This window comes from Oncorhynchus tshawytscha, linkage group LG21 (genome assembly GCF_018296145.1).
Source record: "Oncorhynchus tshawytscha isolate Ot180627B linkage group LG21, Otsh_v2.0, whole genome shotgun sequence".
NCBI lineage: Eukaryota > Metazoa > Chordata > Actinopteri > Salmoniformes > Salmonidae > Oncorhynchus > Oncorhynchus tshawytscha.
This window is the reverse complement of record NC_056449.1, coordinates 17,470,860-17,491,125: the sequence shown is the minus strand read 5'-3', so window position 1 is coordinate 17,491,125 and position 20,266 is coordinate 17,470,860. Positions and strand designations below refer to the sequence as shown.

Below are 20,266 nucleotides of genomic sequence, written 5' to 3'. Positions count from 1 at the left end.
TAACCTTTATTTTACTAGGCAAGTCAGTTAAGAACAAATTCTTATTTTCAATGACGGCCTAGGAACAGTGGGTTAACTGCCTGTTCAGGGGTGGAACGACAGATTTGTACCTTGTCAGCTCAGGGATTTAGTCCAACGCTCTAACCACTAGGCTACTCTGCCGCCCCTTGTTGTTCTGTAATGTTGTTTATCTCCTGTCCCATCCCCGATATTGACCTGATAAAACAAAATTACATGTATTTGAGCATACAGATCTAGGATCTTAATTTGATCTATATTGTCACAGCAAAAATAATCCTGCAGCAACAGGATCTGAACGTTTAGTACATAATTTTGCTTGATCGGCGGTTAGGCTATTATCCTAGGCTACATCAAAAGTGCAATACTGTTAATATAACCATGTGTTAGTGTGGTTTTACAGTGAAATTATGTAAATGACAAAGCTCATCTGCGTTTCTCAGCAACAAAAGAGTGATCAAATTAAGATCCTGTAACCTGTAACTGCGGTCATAGGCTACCAGGGAATCAGTCTTTCAATATTTGCAGTTCAGTTAATGTGTAATCTTTGCCATAGAAATGCTGACTTGCTGTAATTTTGTCATTTATATGTATTTTGTTTTCTGAGAACCTCGTTGACACAACCTTGACATAACTATGCCTTTGATCTACTCTTCTGGGCAGTCCATATTGTATTTTGAAGCACAGAGGCTATTGCTGGTCCCTAAACATTCAGTACGGCTGTTTTTTTTTTTATAGATGAGAGATGGATAAACCACATCAGTCACACTACAAAACGTGTCCGTAATTACCTATTAGTATGTACATAGTAGTTACATAGGAAAAGTGGAATTACAGTGTAGATACAGGTGTACTTACTTACTTTTCTGTTTGCAGAATGCACGATTTCAAGGATTTTGCAAATAAAAATCAGAAAACTGAGTAATAAACCAATTCATTAGTGAGAGGACGTTTAGCCACAATCTCTTTGAGTTTGTTTACAAATATTATGTTACAAATATGTTATTATTGTAATTATGTTACAAATATTATGTTACACATGTTACACAACTCACAAATCGAAGTCAGTATACCAGTTGCAAGTGTAGCCATGGGTACATAGACTATAATTCCACTCTACCTGCCTATGTGACTCCATACAAATAAATAATGATAGGAAAAACAGACTCTTATTGTAAAGACCTGTATGTGCTGCCTTACTATTTGCTTTCCCCGTCCAGACCCCCTGGTGTAAAACGAGCTGAGTCCCATGTTATGGGGACATTGTGCCAACAACATCAAAACCTCCTCACCAGACACTGAAGTCAGGAAGACTTTGAGTTTGGTATCAGCCAGGAAGGCTACTTATTATCTTCTTCCATCTGCTTTCTACTCGCTATAGCCTCTAGGAGTAAACAAAGCATGAAAGTACAGCCTTGTCTTTAAGGTGACCATGGCCTCTTTCCACTCTTCCTAACAAATATGGATCATGATACAATGTTAGGTAATCATACTACATAATTAACATCTATATAAAATAAGATAATTCATTTACAATCCATCTCGGTCACATCCCAACAGAACTTGGTGACAATCATACATAGCTCTTCATAGAACAGTTATCCCAGCAGAATACCACCCTGCGTACCACTGCTGGCTTGCTTTTGAAGCTAAGCAGGGTTGGTCCTGGTCAGTTCCTGGATGGGAGACCAGGTGGTGTTGGAGGGCCAGTAAGAGGAATTATTTCCTCTGGTCTAAAAAAATATCCCAATTCCCTGTGTGGGGTGCTGTTTTTTGGATGGGACGTTAAATGGGTGTTCTGACTCTTTGAGGTCATTAAAGATCCCGTAGCACTTATCGTAGGGGTGTTAACCCTGGTGTCCTGGCTAAATTCCCAATCTGGCTCTCAAACCATCACGGTCACCTAATAATCCCCAGTTTACAATTGGCTCATTAATCCCCCTCCTCTCCCCTGTAACTATTCCACAGGTCGTTGCTGCAAATGAGAATGTGTTCTCAGTCAATTTACCTGGTAAAATAATGGATAAATAAATCCCAGTTCCAGCACGCCTCAAGTCACTTTAAATCTCCCAGAGATCATTAGCTATTGATCAATATTGCTCCTGTTTTTCACCAAGTCTCTTTGTAGAACGCCTTTGAGCCAAGTCCCAAAAGCCTTTTGTGCCTCTCCTCAGAAGATCAGAGACATGATAACAAGCAACTATTTCTGGTTGGGGACACAGTGCCAACCTGCACTGATGCTGCATGCTGCAGAGAGCTAGAGTACACACTAAAGCAGCCACAGCTTTTGTTCTTGTCTTAGCTGGTATACACCCAGCACAGAGATGAGCCATGTGGAGGACATGCTAGATGCTTGAAACAGTGACCCAGACACTCTTGATTGATCGCCAAGACTTTTCAAAGGCCAGACAGTCATGAAGGCCAGTTGTTGGTTTGCTTTCTCCCAGATACTTAATTGATTAGTTCATGACAATGCTGGCCATTAACTACATGTGGTCTTCATGGTCTGAGTCAGTACAACCCTTGATGATGGGTTCTGACATGTGCTCCATCCAGACTGTGCATGTGCTCCATCCAGATCTCATATGCATACGTAGATACTGTACTCTATATCATCGACTGCATCCTTATGTAATACATGTATCACTAGCCACTTTAACTATGCCACTTGGTTTACATACTCATCTCATATGTATATACTGTACTCGATATCATCTACTGTATCTTGCCTATGCTGCTCTGTACCATCACTCATTCATATATCCTTATGTACATATTCTTTATCCCCTTACACTGTGTATAAGACAGTAGTTTTTTGGAATTGTTAGTTAGATTACTTGTTCGTTATTACTGCATTGTCGGAACTAGAAGCACAAGCATTTCGCTACACTCGCATTAACATCTGCTAACCATGTGTATGTGACAAATAAAATTTGATTTGATTTGATTTTGATTTGACTAAGGGCTTTATTCAATCCGCATGGCAGAAGCGTGATTGAAATTTAAAGAAACTTTAGTTGCCTGCATTCTAGTGTATGTAAACCTCTGACCCACTGGAATTGTGATACAGTGAATAATAAGTTAAATAATCGGTCTGTAAACAATTGTTGGAAAAAGTACTGTCATGCACAAGTAGATGTCCTAACCGACTTACCAAAACTATAGTTTGTTAACAAGTTATTTGTGGAGTGGTTGAAAAACGAGTTTTAATGACTCCAACCTAAGTGTACTGTATGTAAACTTCTGACTTCAACTGTAATTAGGTTTTAGAGTCATAAAGCAACTGAGGAAAAACTCAATTGCTGCTGTGTATACCACTTGAATGAAGAAATCTCACCAGCTGGATTCGGTCTATGTAGCAACATTTGAAATTGTGTTTTTTACATAGGTAAAAAGTAGAGACAGAGCTACAAAATGGTATATCATACACTGCATTTATGAGGAACAATGGGAAAGTCATTCTGATTTGAAAGTTGATACAATTGTGAACTCACTTTTGAGAAAAGGGCCTTTGAATGTTTTGGTACCCACTCGAGAGTTCTCCTTGGTCTACACCCATTCAGCATTGTTCACACCCTCTTAAGCCAGCCACACCCATCTCTTTAAGGATTCACATTTTAAGTCATGCTAAACAGTGAGTAGTATAGTGAAAATTAAGACTAAAAGTGGTTGTAGCCTACCATAAGGAAAAAATCCAGGTAAACAGAAAGTGCCCAGATGTAAAGATACCTTAATTGAAAATGACTGAAGTAAAATTAAGTACCCAGTAAAATGCAACTTGAGTAAAAGTCTAAAGTATCAAATTCCATACTAAAGTATCAAAAGTAAATGGAATTGCTAAAATGTACTTAAATATCAAAAGTAAAAGTATAAATAATTTTAAATTCCTTAAACCAGATGGCCCGATTTTTTTATTGACCTATAGCCAGGGGCACACTCCAACACTCAGACATAATTAATAAACTAAGAATTTGTGTTTAGCGAGTCTGTGTGTTATGTCACAAAATCATGTTACGACCATACATATCAATATTCATTTGATATATCACTATTTTGATAAGTCTTGCTAAGTGGATGGGTCTCTACAGAAGGTGTAAACGGTACAGCCAACGGTTACTTGCATAACAGCAATATCGGAAATAGATATTGTCAATATAAATAAAATATACACTATGTACATGAACAATATCAACAACGATAGTGATAGATGAGGTGGTTGTATGCATACAATCAAGGGTAAAGTTGCTGAGGAGCAGGATAAAAAAAATAATAGTAGCAGCAACGAGAGTCATTTGATAATCATTTGAAAAGAGGCACTGCAGATAGTGCTGATGACTGGTCTATCTGAACCACGCATGAACAAAGCAAAGCAAAGCAAATAGTCTGGGTAGCCATTTTATTAGATGTTCAGGAGTCTTATGGCTTGGGGGTAGAAGCTATTTAGAATCCTCTTGGACCTAGACTTGGCGCTCTGGTACAGCTTGCCGTGCGGTAGCAGAGAAAACAGTCTATGACTAAGGTGGCTGGAGTCTTTGACAATTTTTAGGGCCTTCCTCTGACACCGCCTGGTATAGAGGTCCTGGATGACAGGACCCTCTGTAGTGCCTTGCGGTTGGAGGCTGAGCAGTTTCCATAACAGGCAGTGACGCAACCAGTCAGGATGTTCTCGATGGTGCAGCGGTAGAACCTTTAGAGTATCTGAGGACCCATGCCAAATCTTTTCAGTCTCCTGAGGGGGAGTAGGTTTTGTCGTGCCCTGTTCACGACTGTCTTGGTGTGCTTGGACCATGTTAGTTTGTTGGTGATGTTGACACCAAGGAACTTGAAGCTCTCAACCTGCTCTACTACAGCCCAGTTGATGAGAATGGGGTCATGCTCAGTCCTCTTTTTCCTGTTGTCCACAATCCTCTCCTTTGTCTTGATCAGAGGGAAAGGTTCTTGTCCTGACACCACACGTTCAGGTCTCTGACCTCCTCCCTATAGGCTGCCTCTTCGTTGTCGGTGATCAGGCCTACCACTGTTGTGTCATCGGCAAATGGTGATGTTGGAGTCGTGCATGGCCGTACCGTCATGAGTGAACGGGGAGTACAGGAGGGGACTGAGCATGTACCCCTGAGAGTGTGTTTCTGTCCTTCCCTTGACTATGGTGCAGGGCATGTGATATCCATAGCCTCTTCGTCGCAAAACTCCCTGAAGAAAAAAAAAACATAAGTTTGTCTAGCTGTGTCCAGTCCAGGTGGTGCTTGTACAGGCAGACCATCTATGGGAGGAAGGATGTCAGCGTTGCGCAGCAGCTGAAACCTGGTCCCGACTGAGTCCGAACGCTCCTTGGCAACAACAACACCAGGCTCCAGAGCATCGACGCTGTTAAACTTGAAGATTTTTTTTTAGAAGACATTACATCCTTGCACAACATCAATTCACCTCCCAAGTTTCAATAAGAAGAATAACCTCATACAATGCAATGGAAATGACATTCACCTGAAGTGCTGGTACTGCTTGATCTGTGGCAGCATCCTGAAGTACAGAGTATTGGTATTTGGTATTTTATTAGGATCTGCATTAGCTGTTGCAAAAGCAGCAGCTACTCTTCCTCGGTTCCACACAAAACATGAAACATAATACAGAATGACATAATACAGAACATCAATTGACAGGAACAGCTCAAAGACAAAACTACTTACATTTTTTTTATAGGCACACGTAGCCTACATATCAATGCATACACACAAACTCTGTCGCAGTGCTGTCCTTCACAACACCAGCAATCTCAGACAAAGTGTTCACTCTGGTCTTTCTGAAGTGATGCTTGATGAGGCCGAAGCACCAGTCGGGGGCAAACTTGATGTGGCCTGGGATCAGGAAATTAAGGTCCAGACTGCGGTGGAGCTTGTGCATGGTCCGCCAGACACAACACCAGAGCACAAACTTGTTCTCGTTTTGGTCACTGCAGTTATCACAATTCAGATCCACACTTGTTTCCCCAACTCCGTAGTTGGTGAAGAAATGGTGAATGTAGTTGATGAGTTCTGCTGCCTTTGCTGGTTGACATGCCTTCATCAATCAAGTAGTTGACTTGTTGTGGTATTCCTTCACAGCAGACACCAAAGAAGCCACACTTGCGAGGAATTAAAAAGTAGATGGGACCTGGCTGCATAATGACAGAAGGATAGTGCACCTGCAAACAACAAAAGAACATTAAGATAAATTACAATTAATTGTCTCACTCCTGTCAACCTGTCTTTACACCAATCAGTGAAATGTATTTGCCTGCCTCCCATATATATATATATAGTCAGCAACCATCTTCTGGTAGACAGACCGTTCACTCTGAACAAGCAGGAGATGCTGCTCTTGCTTCTTCAGCTTGGCTGATTAAACAGCTTCTGGTAGATCTGAAGACCTGATAGTTTTTCATCTGGCACTGCCAGCACAGGTCTGTCCTCGGCTTAGTGCTTGAAATGTGGGGCAGCAATTTTCTCCACAGATTCCTGAAGGAAGACTACACATACCTCTGGAAAATACAAAAAAAAATGTGAGATCAATAAAAGTAGTGCCAATGATGTTGGAGGTCAATTAAATAATCAAAATGGGTTTATGCTTTACATTCCAAGTGTTGTCATCGATTCCTTGTAGAGACGCCACACTGATGCTTTTGTCACATGGGATGGCAGCAGCTTTCCACCAAAGTGTTTGTGTCCTGGGTGGCGTCCTGATAATGCTATTGCATGATCCTCTGCGTAGTTGTTGATGAAGTTCACCACTCACAGCAAGTCCACATGCTTCAGGTGTAACCCTGTGCTTGCTTGGGCCAGTTCTCTTTTTGATGGGAGCCATTAGATTCGTATTTACAGATGACATAAAAATGTGATATTAAGGCACATGAATGTTCACATGTTCGATAAGGCATTTCTGCCAAAAAACGCATTTTGATAAAAAACATATTTTTTACGTTCAAAAGGCTCTCCTGTGACATCGTGACTTGCAACATACACCTAGTTTCCTGAATTGGGTCACATGTAGTTTCTTGCAAAAGCCCTCTGTGACTTTAAATAATATTTATCTTAAAACTTTGATTCCGAAATGTGTCTGGAGATTTGGTCAACTCCGTCATATTTGTCTAAAATCCTAAATGAATCAGGAATGAGCAGGGTCAGCTATACCATAAGGACCCCTTCTTCATGTCCTCATGCAGTGCAACAAGACCACTTGTGTGTTGCGGTCCAAACACTAAAAAGAGATACCCTCGTCAACTTACCCTCGCCTTATGCCCTTGGGGGAATCACCGTCGTCATCTTGGAGGGTGCTCCAAATGATTAGCCAAGCAAGGGGAGTTTGCAACGTAAGCCCCTCAGACCTTGTTTTTAGTCAGCTTTGCGAGTGTCCAATTAAATTCACTCCAGGGCCTGAAACTCTCCATAATTAAATTCACGACAATTGTACATCGGCTAAGAAAAGTCAGTGAAAACATAAAAACAACATCAATGGAGAAGTCAACATACAAGTGTAAGTAAAAACGAATGCAAATAAGTTAGTACACATGATGACACAAACACGTCTCGTAAAAAGTAAATATGTTTTTGTTTGGTTTTCTTTTGGAAATTGTAGAAATAAAACATTTTTCTTCTTCAGAATTTCCAGCTAGGCAGGCTAACGTTAGTTATCTAATTAATTTGCTAGCTAGCATACAGTAGACCTATATTAATAATTATATATTTAATATAAGTAGACATGCACTCATAATTGACTGTAGCACATATAAAGCACCCACAAGCCACCGGTGGTTGAAAAAATCAATCATCATGGGATGAACGAGTGATGAATTTCCGGCCAAGGGTGGTCCATTTAAAAATCATTCCTTCCTCCCTCGCACCTTGCCCTGCAAGTGTATACTCATTGTCAGACGTCACGACACATCATCAGAAGTGTCCACTTAATTTGAGGGCTGAGGCAATACAGTAGGGTGTCTCTTTTAAGTGTTTGGACAGCAGCCGTGGTCTGCAAAGTTCTCTACTTTTGATATATTTAAAAAAGCAATTTTGGAATCATCATGGTCCCAACAATGAACTGTCAACGCCATCTGCCTGTTAGATGAAAATAAAAAATTGAATTTTTGTTCAAATATGTTACATTTAATTAGGTTTTAGAGTCATAAAGCAACTGAGGAAAAACTCAATTGCTACAGTGTATACCACTTGAATGAAGAAAAATGCAATTTTTCAATAAACTCCATGAAATATCAAATCTGTCAGATTTTTGTCTAACGTCAATTCTGTCAGAGTGCTGAAAAATCTGATAGAAATCATATTTTTATTGAGGATATTCATTTTCAAAAATAAGTCTGTTTTAATTATCGTTTGTCAACTCCGTTAGGGGTTTGTCAAGTCCGTCACTGATGGCTAACCCCCTTAAGAAATGTTTTTTGGTCAATATTCTGAAAGAATCTCAACCTTCTGAAAGAATCATCACTGCAACATATGCTTAAACAATTGAAATATTTGCTGTGCTAGACCTAAGGGATCATGTTTGCTTTAGAAATTTTGTTTTATGTTGTAAATCTAGAAAAACATGCCAAAATGCTAACGGAATTAGCTCTGAAGCATTTAATAGTGCTATAAAACAAAACAAAAAGAAGTTTGATGATTTGTATTACATATTTGAATATTCTAATGTTAGAATTAAACAATCAAGGCCATTAAACATTTGTTGGACAATAATTGTACAAATTGCCTTTTATGGTGTAATTTTATGAAAACATTTTTAAAAATGGTTGCTCCTTTATATGGTGTGATAGCTAATATTTTGGGTTATCAAAACATATATTTAAAAATTGTTAACATGAAGACATATATTTGAGATTGTCCCGTCTTTGAAGAATCCCTGAGCTTAGCCAAAAAAAATCTCAGCCTCATGGCAAAATGTGTGAAATAACAAGAGAATAGTTATAAAACTGCAAATTTTTCTCTGTATATTTTTGAGGGGTGAGTGGGGCCTTGCTCAGAAACTGAGGAGGCCCTGCGAAACTGCGCTATGCCACTGGAATGTTCATGCATTGTCCAAGGCAACACATACCAGTAAACCAATTTCCCTCATTCAAGTTAAAAATGTGTGTACACCCATGCCATGTATGATTGCACTGGTATTTCAGACACTGGGACTTTGATTCCTTTGTGTCATATGAAATGAATACGAGTCACATCAACTGAATTTTAGAACATGGATGTCTTTCACATGCGTCTGATGTGCTTATTGCATAATGCTGTTGGTCTTTGATATACTTGGTAAGTTGTGCCATGGCTTTTATGCTGTTCTTTGAAGTAGGCCACATAGCAGTGTGTTTTGATCTGCTGGTTTGCTTTGAATGTGCCTGTTGTGGTCACACAGTGATAGTGGTTATGTTGAGCTATGCCGTTGATAATTTTGCTTACACTTGTACTGGGGACACCTTAGCTATTCTGTTTGAAGCATAGGTAAATGTTGCTAAAACTTGGTGATCATGCCCATTGCTTTGGTTGTTTGATGCTGTATCTGGGTACTAATAGCCAATGGATGCAGTCATCTGATGCTACGGTGATGTTTGATGCTTCTGCTAAGAAATCATGTCATGGAGTCCTGCAGTGTTCTCTGCAATATAAAACAAACTATGAAAGATATTTTGTTTAATATAAACTCCGTACAGTGACTGGTTGCGTATTGTATAGTAGTAGGTAAAGTACTGACCCCCGATCAAAATACTGGAATGCAGGCATAATATCTTATCCACAAATGCTTATCTGGGGTGGCAGGTAGGCTAGTGGTTAGTGCATTGGACTTGTAACCGAGCTGACAAGGTAAAAATCTGTTGTTCTGCTCTTGAACAAGGCAGTTAACCCACTGTTCCTAGGCCATTGTTGAAAATAAGAATTTGTTCTTAACTGACTTGCCTAGTAAAGTAAATACTACTCTGCTGTAGACACTGTACCACTAGAGAGCAACAGAGGATTGTATAGACATTAAGGGTTCATATGTGTTGTATGAAATGTGGTCCTTCATTTCCTTTAAAACCAATTATTAAAATAGCATGGATCAGAATTACATGTGATTCCTTACAATTAGGCTGGGAACTGCATCACCTGTACATTTTGAAGAAATGTTAATGTTCAACAAATTAGTATCACATTAAGAATTCTTCAAAGGCTCATGCCTATGATTATGTGGGCAGGCTATAATTGAGCCTAAAACTTGTTCTACCGAGTTTGTGCCCTGTGATCTGATACAACTCTTAAGGCTTTGATAACATTAGGAAGGGCAAGCAATTATTACAATCCAAAATCTAATTGGTGTTTCCGTTCAGAATTGTATAGAGCGAAGACGACTTACCCTGAAACCCTAGGATTATGAAGTTGATAGAACCCATCAGTGTTAAGGGGTCTTGTCCTGTCAAAAATCCTGGTTTGTTACACTCACAAATCGGTTCTGTCACAATTTAAACAATTCTATTCAACTGTTACAAACAGCTGACTTCAAAGAGGAGCAGAATTTGGCCGTTTTAATCATTTTAGGGCACGCATTTAGGAAATTAAGGTCTCATTGAACACTTTCTAAACGCCTTTAGTAAACATCTTTAGTAAAGACTTGGTATTTTACGGTACTACCATTTCATTAGAACAAATGACAAATGAAAATGGCTGACTCGAAAGAAAGCGTTTTAATCCATGATCTTATTAATTATACAAAACACAAGTTATGATAGCTGCTAACATGTATGGATTCTATATTTGGACAAACTTGTTTGGGGGATATGCGTTCATTAATTATTTGTGTTCATTAAATATTTATTGGACAGGGGCCAAGTCACAAGGCATTATGCATGATCAACACGCAAGGAGCAAATATTTCACTGAATGTGGTATATAGTGATCGTCTGTACCACCTTAAATAGATTTTGTTTTTACTGTTTCTTGACAGGATATTTCATACCTTATGCAACAAAATCTTGCAGAGACTTCTAAATTAAATTTCATAATTCAAAGACGCATAATTCAAAGACACATTATGATGCAATATCCAATATCGTTTCTTCTGCAACATAATACAAAAATATATAAAAAAGGTTTTAGATTTTATTTACAAGGTATAAACACAACATAAATTACTTGGTATAATCATCAATGGTCTGTTAATCAATTTCATAGAAAACAAAACAATAAAACTCATAATTTACAAAACATGGTGTTCCTGTGCTTGGACAAGACAAGTATCTGTGCCAGACTTCCTTCATACATATTTTGCCCTGATCTCCTACCAAGGCAGATACACAAAACAAATATTTTGTATAACCTGTAACTTGTTATGATGTCCTTTTTAAAAGCAACACAAAGGGGTATGAGCCAGGGTGTATCAAAGGGAGTGCTTCTCAATTCCGACATGTTAGGTGTGATGGTCACTGAGTGAGACGAAACCTCAAATTGAAAGGTCATCGATTCAAGACAAACATCTGGTAATGGACATTGCCTATTGAGGAGTAAAAATTCATACATCATATTTCCAGAGAAGTGCAGATATAATGCGTATGTAAACATTTCATTTCACCTTTAAATACTTTCTTTTAATTTTAAGCAGACAACACTAAGTAAAAAACAGAGACAAAAAAAGACTAAATATTTCCCAAAACACTACTATTTCTCCTGGCTCCTGGTTGAGAGTCAACAGTCCAATCAGTTTGTGCTACAGAGGTACATCTTGTTACTGCCCATATTAAGGTTTGGCGTAGTTATACATTTACTCTGTAGTAGTCCCCTGTTTAACAGCATTGCACAGCATTGCTTTCGATCCCATATGATTTACAAAAACACACACCCCACTCGGACATAGCTATATTTCATCTTTGGCCATGCCACTATTGATGCTTTCGTTCCCACCGTCGCCATGCCTCTATTGAAACAGGCCATTCAAAGTATTTTTGGCAGCAAGTGCACAATAGTTAGTTACCTTTTCCCTATTTCACTTTGCCGTAGGAACTGAATGTTATTAGCGCTGTCCGCTAACTCCGGATATTGCTCGATGGAAAGCGCGTAGTACCCGTCGTACCCTAGCACTTTCCCATTGCTCAGGAGCTGCCTCTTCTCTCCCTCTGTCCATGGGCGGACGCCCTCCTCGCCATCGCGCACCCTCTGCTGTTCCCTGGCCCACACACTCACTAACGCCCTCTGGCGGGCCAACTCAAGCACGCGGGCCTTCTCCTCGTCCACCGTGGAGCCATAGCGCACATGCAGCGCAAGCGCCCCACGCCGCAACTCCACATCTGCGAAGCGCCGAGTCCGGCTGTCCATGACCGTGGTGGACTGGGACACGCTGACATTGACACCGTTCTCCAGGGTCTTGTGGCCGCTGGTGAGACGCAGTGTCGCCAAGTCGCCGTCGGGCAGGCCGGGCTTGACGAAGTAGTGAGTGTCGCAGCCTTCCACAGTGAAGTGCAGGTCTTCAAGGTAGAAGGCATTGTTGAGGACGGTGGCCACCTTGATGCAGTCCTCGTTGGCTACGTTGAGCGTGTGAGTGTGGGCGGTGCCCTTGTAGATGGCAAACATGACGGCCCTACCGATAGGGGACTGGGCGGCTGAAAACCATAACCAAGATTTCTCGCCTCGGCGGCCTCGGCCCGCATTGACCTCCGGCAGCCGCTCAAACGTTAGGAGGGCATGCGCCTGTCTGGTAACTTCCTGCTGGACCCCAGAGATGGACTGTGAAGAGAATGCAGTGAAGCGTTAATGTCTGAGCATGGCAGAACTTCACACTGCAGTCCATTCATGAGCAGCAGCAGGCGTCAAACAGTGCCTGCAAGATAATTGTATTACCAGGAAGTGAGATAAAGCTACAACAATGTCAAATGCCGTTGTGGATTTTTTTAATATAATGATTACTAGGCAATTCTTGACAGCTTAGTAAGCATTGAATAATGATTATGTTAACAATGACAAGTGGTAATGTCACATATGTAGTGTGTATAAATGTCTATGTATTTCTTATGAATTTGTATTACAAGTACAGTATAATTATATCTGTGTTATAAATGTGTACTGCAAGGGCAAATATAACACATTGTCTTGGTCAGCAGAAAACGTAAACTGGATACAATAAATGAAAAGTTCTAGATAAGTTATTTGCTACTTTGCCAAATTAATTAAATTATAAATGGAAACCAATTTGTACTTCTTCCTATGAAAACGCTGTCCAATTAAATGTGATACCAATTACAAACCTAAAACAAAAATAAATATGTATGGATTCTTGTTTCTTTTTTACATGTTTCTTTTTCCACTGCTTGTTTGTCATAGTGGTTGATATTCATACAGCAAACAACTATGCTCTTTTAGATCTCTACATTACTCCCTGTGTTCTTACAAGGCCCTACTTCATAAACTTCTGTCTTATCTAGATTATCTTTAATATTGCAGATAAATTGTGGCTTCTATCAAAGAAATTGTCTGCATCATTTCCAATCCCCCATATACAACTGCTCAGCATATGTGGGAACTCCTTCAAGACTGTTGGAAAAGCATTCCTCATGAAGCTGGTTGAGTGAATGCCAGAAGTGTGCAAAGCTGTCATCGAGGCAAAGGGTGGCTACTTTGAAGAATCTAAAACACAAAATATATTTTGTTTTTAACACTTCTTTTGGTTACTACATGATTCCATATGTGTTATTTCATAGTTTTGATGTCTTCACTATTATTTTACAATGTAAAAAATAGTAACAAATTAAGAAAAACACTGGAATGAGTAAGTGTGTCCAATCTTTTGACTGGTACTGTATATACAATTAAAACATTTTTAGATATATTTTCCCTAACCCTACCTACCCTTAATTGGAGTAAACTGATGGACAAAAATACTTAGGTTTCTACTTCCTGCTTATACATACGATATACATTTTGTGGAAACACTATATTTTACATTTGTTATCTATTGTTTACTTTTAGTCCCACCTTTCAGCTACTCTGTACCCCTACCATCCCTCTCTGAAGACCATCCAGTTTTGATTTCTAGCTGCCATACAGTATATTTTCCGCTGTGATGTTTCACAAAAGTTCTGAATCTTTCTATTCTCATAGTTTCTACAGATTGTAAATTAAAGATAAACATTTTTGCTAAGAGTATTATTATATTATTGATTGATTGACCACGACTTTTCAAATCACCCAGAAGATCTATTTGCAGATTTGCAGAGTTAGCTTCAAGTAAATGTTCAACTTTTTCTGCCATTCCTGAACCTGCGACCAAAAACCAGCTACATATGGGCAGCACCAAAACAAGTGATCTAATGATTCTGTCTATTCGCAGCTAAATCTGCAGAGCTGGGATGGTTGCATCCCCCATAAACAGTTGAAGTAGGAAGTTTACATAGACTTAGGTTGGAGTCATTAAAACTCATTTTTCAACCACTCCACAAATTTCTTGTTAACAAACAACAGTTTTGGCAAGTCGGTTAGGACATTTACTTTGTGCGTGACATGTAATTTTTCCAATAATTGTTTACAGATAGATTATTTCACTTAACATTCACTGTATCACAATTCCAGTGGGTCAGAAGTTCACTAAGATACACTAAGATGACTGTGCCTGTAAAAAACAGAAAATGATGTCATGGCTTTAGAAGCTTCTGATAGGCTAATTGACATCATTTGAGTCAATTGGAGGTGTACCTGTGGATGTTTCACGGCCTACCTTCAAACTCAGTGCCTCTTTGCTTGACATCATGGGAAAATCAAAAGAAATCAGTCAAGACCTCAGAAGAAAGACCTCCACAAGTCAGCCAAACACCTGAAGGTACCACATTCATCTGTACAAACAATAGTACGCAAGTATAACACCATGGGACTAAGCAGCCGACATACCGTTCAGAAAGGAGATGCGTTCTGTCTCCTAGAGATGAACGTACTTGGTGCAAAAAGTGTAAATCAATCCCAGAACAACAGCAAAGGACCTTGTGAAGATGCTGGAGGAAACAGGTACAAAATATCTATATCCACAGTAAAACGAGTCCTATATCGAAATAACCTGAAAGGTCTCTCAGCAAGAAAGAAGCCACTTGCTCAAAACCGCCAGAAATAAGCCAGGCTACGGTTTGTAACTGCATATGGGGACAAAGATCATACTTTTTGGAAACATAAATAGAACTGTTTGGCCATAATGACCATTGTTATGCTTGATGGGAAAAGGGGGATGCTTGCAAGCCGAAGAACACCATCCCAACCGTGAAGCACGGGGGTGGCAGCATCATGTTGTAGGGGTGCTTTGCTGCAGGAGGGACTGGTGCACTTCACAAAATAGGTGGCATCATGAAGCAGGAAAATTATGTGGCTATATTGAAGCAACATCTCAAGACATCAGTCAGGAAGTTAAAGCTTAGTCGTAAATGGTCTTCCAAATGGACAATGACCCCAAGCATACTTCCATACTTTGGTAAAATGGCTTAAGGACAACAACGTCACGGTATTGGAGTGGCCATCACAAAACCCTGACCCTGTTACTAAGAAAATATGTGGGCCGAACTGAAAAAGCATGTACAAGCAGGGAGGCCTACAAACCTGACTCAGTTACACCAGCTCTGTCAGGAGGAATGGGCCAAAATTCCCCCAACTTATTGTGGGAAGCTTGTGGAAGGCTACCCAAAATGTTTGACCCAAGTTAAACCATTTAAAGTCAAGTGCTACCAAATACTAATTGAGTGTATGTAAACTTCTGACATACTGGGAATGTGATGAAAGTAATCAAACCTGAAATAAATCACTCTCTCAACTATTATTCTGACATTTCACATTCTTAAAATAAAGTGTTGATCCTAACTGACCTAAAACAGGGAATTTTTACTTGGATTAAATGTTAGGAAATGTGAAAAACTGAGTTTAAATGTATTTGGCCAAGGTGTTCATAAACTTCGGACTTCAACTGTATATAACATTCTATTGGTTGCAAGAATGTTGTATAATAATTGATATTATACAAAAAAACATGTGTCATATTATATTCATAAACCATGTGCCATAGAATCGATACATCAAATATCTTCTCCAAACTATTTTTTTCAACCTGTATGGCGCAGCTGTAAATGTTTTAGTCCTTAAATGAAACTGGTACACGTTTGTATTTATCACAATTTCCTTCAGCCAATTTTTGGTCTTTAATGCAAGGCTGACAGACAAGTTCCTTAACTTCTTCCATTTCCACTTGCGTCCTCCATTTTTGCAGTAATGCTGCAATCAGTTGGTTGGAATTTTGGATAAGCAGACATTTCCATGTTTTTGTTCACTGCATATCTAACTTTGCTGTTGAAGTATAGACACCCGAGTTGCCTAACTCGTTCAAAGGATTGGTTAACTCTAGGCAACCAAGCTAGGTAAATCTGCTTTTAGTTTTAGTTTTAATGCACTGTATTGCTGGAAAAAAAATCTAAATACATTTCAGCTAATGTTCTGGTGCTGTTCGGGCAGATTAGAGTATTGATTGGGGAATTATTTGTGAAGGAAATAACTGTTTTCTTGGTGATTTGTGACATTTTACTTGTGCTTCGCATGTCTTTTTGTATTTTAATGTGAATACTGTATATATGTATATTTTATTTTGTGTATAGCGTGTATATTTGTGTTGTATTGTGCAGGGCACATTTGAAACAGAGACCTAGGTCTCAATACATTTTCCCTGGTAAAATAAAGGTTACATTTATTAATATAAAGTTCAACCTGCTTACTTTACATTTCTCTAATATATGGATCACAAATAGCGGGACAATAAAGGAGTGATTGAAATCATGTAAAAATATGAAACCAACCGGTAAATCATCCCAGAGCTGGCTCTTCTTCAGTTCATAAGATGGGTGGGTCAGATCAAACTTTGGGACTGGGTAGCCAGGAATGGTGTTGTGTAGATGGAACCCAAAGGTCACCAGCCAGCTATTCACATCTACACGGGACAAATAAGATCAAGGTCATACTAAATATTTAATGACGTGGTTATGTCAAAATAGAAAATATGGTCATGTTTTATCATAAGTAATGAATGTCTTAGTTGTCATGAATAAGCTGGCATGATTACATGCATTACCAGTTTAAGTATGTACAAAGATTTCAACATTTGAATAGCACATTTAAATAACATGTTTACACGACGTGCACATTAAATCTTACTAAGTCGAATATAAGTGACAATAAATATCTTACCTGCGACATACTCTCTCACTTCATGTACTTTGCTGATGGGGTTGTTGTTTCTGAACATGTAGAGATTAAAAGGACCTGGCTCTTTCCCCACTCGTTTCCAGGTGTTGATGTCAGGCACAGTCCACCTGCCGGGCATAATGTCATAGTCCCTCTCACCAAAATGCAACAATTTGGTCAGTGGGTCATAGAGCCCCCCGTGGAACCCCAGCACCAGTTGAAAGTCCGGGTTGGAGTCAAAGTAGATCTCCCCATACGCCGTATACTGGACCTGCTTGATCAGGAGGCCATTGCTGGTGAATACGGCCAGAGGGGTTCCGGTGTTGTCACAGGCGATGTAGTACTCCTCTCCGCTGCTGATTTCCTGGGCAAACAGGTGTCCCTGCAGGTCATAGTACAGGGAGGTGATCTCAGAGCTGGAGTGGTTGTAGACGTGGGTGATCCTGCTGGGGTAGCTCAGGTCTGCATAGAAGTACTGCAGATGCTGCCCCAGGCTGTTCTTGGTAGACACCCTCCGGCCCAGGCCGTCGTAGCGATATTGGATGGTCCAGCTGTTACCCTTGCTGTATACGCGTACTAGGAGGCCCTTTGAGTTGTAGTCGAAGATCTCGGAACCTCGCTGGCGGAGGAAGCCATCCTCGTCCATGCGGTATTGCACGTCTCCTAGGCGGGTGATGCGGTCGCGGAGGTCGTAGCGCAGGGGGAGCAGGCGGGCGCTGTTGCCTGGGTTCAGTAGGTGGAGGTTGCCGTTCAGGTCGTAGGTGTAGCGCCACATGATCTTGTCGTTGAGGTAGACCGTCTGGAGCTGGCCATCTACGTCGTACTCATAGCCGTACTTGGTGGTGTTGGCGAATGGCCCAATCTTGATTTCCCTCTTGGTGCATCGTCCCACGTCATCGTACTGGAAGGTGATCCAGTACATAAGGGATCGGAAGATCTCATACTGAATCTCCTTGATCCGGCCGTGGGCGTCAAAGTGCTTGGTGTAGGTCATGACGGCCGTGGAGATGATCTGGTTGATGTCATAGTAGATAACGCCAAACTTGCCGAACTGCTCTACCTTGCCGGAGATGTCGTCAAACTGGTAGAGGTCGATGGGCAGCGGCGTCTCGTTGATGACGCCTTGCACACTGGTGATGCGCAGGCTGCTGTCGTAGGTGTAGTCAAAGCGGGCATTGACCATGCCATCCTCGCTGAAGCGGAAGATCTGCCGGTCCACCAGGGGGCCCACTTGGCGGTAACGGATTGAACAGATGAAGCCCTCGCTCTGCAGGTTGACCGTTTTCAGCACGCCTGCCATCTCATCGTACGTGAAGCTGACCCGCGTGCTGTCATACAGGACTTCGGCTAGCTTGTTCTGCCGTCGGTACTTGTACAGGATCCGGCGGCCCGTGCCCAAGTGCACCACTCGCTGCAGGAGGCCATCCTCGCTGTAGTCCACTGCTACAGAAGCGTTGCTCTCAGGCGGGTGGAAGATGTTGCGGTAGTAGCCCACTGAGCGGACTGTGTTCATGGTGTAGCGGGCCACACTGGGCATGGTGACGGCAGATAGCCGGTCCTGAGAGTCAAAGTCGAAGATGTACTGACGCTGGCTGTGGAGCAGGAGCACCATCGACTTGAGGAAAGATGAGGAAAGGGAGAAAAAAAATATATTGCTGTTTTATGACTACAAATAAATATATATGCACACCACCAGCTCACAAAATAGCCTAAACAATTGCATCAAACCTACACATGTTTATTTCTGACTCCTAAAATCCATGGCAACTCAGAGTTCATTCATAATGCACTTTGGATGCTAGAAGTGCTTTCAGTGGGCCATTGGTTACTTGAGCTCCTAAAGCTTTCAGTGTGCCTCGTGTTTCTTTGTTGACATGGCCTATCCCTATCTTGTAATGAGCACAAGGAGGGCCAAGTGAGGGCAAGGAAATCTCTGCATGGTTTTGCACGAGGAAAAGTCTCTGCAGCTGAGCCTTCCAGTAAGTGATCTCACTTATTTTATGATCTGCCAGGTGTTACAGTAAGGGAAAAAAGTATTTGATCCCCTGCTGATTTTGTACGTTTGCTAGGCCACCTGCTCTTGGGGTCATAGGAAGCATTCCTCCTCCTCCAAACACGGCGAGTTGAGTTGATGCCAAAGAGCTCCATTTTGGTCTCATCTGACCACAACACTTTCACCCAGTTGTCCTCTGAATCATTCAGAGGTTCATTGGCAAACTTCAGTCGGGCATGTATATGTGCTTTCTTGAGCAGGGGGACCTTGCGGGCGCTGCAGGATTTCAGTCCTTCACGGCGTAGTGGTGTCACCAATTGTTTTCTTGGTGACTATGGTCCCAGCTGCCTTGAGATCGTTGACAAGATCCTCCCGTGTAGTTCTGGGCTGATTCCTCACCGTTGTCATGATCATTGCAACTCCACGAGGTGAGATCTTGCATGGAGCCTCAGGCCGAGGGAGATTGACAGTTCTTTTGTGTTTCTTCCATTTGCGAATAATCGCACCAACTGTTGTCATCTTCTCACCAAGCTGCTTGGCGATGGTCTTGTAGCCCATTCCAGCCTTGTGTAGGTCTACAATCTTGTCCCTGACATCCTTGGAGAGCTCTTTGGTCTTGGCCATGGTGGAGAGTTTGGAATCTGATTGCTTGATTGCTTCTGTGGACAGATACAGTATCTTTTATACAGGTAACAAACTGAGAATAGGAGCACTCCCTTTAAGAGTGTGCTCCTAATCTCAGCTCATTACCTGTATAAAAGACACCTGGGAGCCAGAAATCTTTCTGATTGAGAGGGGGTCAAATACTTATTTCCCTCATTAAAATGCAAATCAATTTATAACATTTTTGACATGCGTTTTTCTGGATTTTTTTGTTGTTATTCTATCTCTCACTGTTCAAATAAACCTACCATTAAAATTATAGACTGATCATTTTTTTGTCAGTGGGAAAACATACAAAATCAGCAGGGGATCAAATACTTTTTTCCCTCACTGTATGTTCTTAGGGAAGTTCTGTTCTTAGGGAAATTCAGCAAGGAGTTATGTTCTTAGGGAAATCAGC

At 40.8% G+C, this 20,266-nt stretch overlaps 1 protein-coding gene across 1 annotated transcript in view; it reads right to left on the bottom strand.

Annotated features, from left to right (window-relative positions):
- Positions 1 to 11,107: 11,107 nt before the first annotated feature.
- si:dkey-237h12.3 (teneurin-3) overlaps positions 11,108 to 20,266 on the bottom strand; it is a 162,025-nt gene continuing 152,866 nt past the window's right edge. The window contains exons 28-30 of the mRNA XM_024383118.2: positions 17,214 to 18,825; positions 16,826 to 16,956; positions 11,108 to 12,737 (exon numbers count right to left, since the gene is read on the bottom strand). Coding sequence (XP_024238886.1) covers positions 11,985 to 12,737; positions 16,826 to 16,956; positions 17,214 to 18,825 — 2,496 coding nt within the window. The 3' untranslated portion in view covers positions 11,108 to 11,984. The remainder of the gene's footprint in view (positions 12,738 to 16,825; positions 16,957 to 17,213; positions 18,826 to 20,266) is intronic.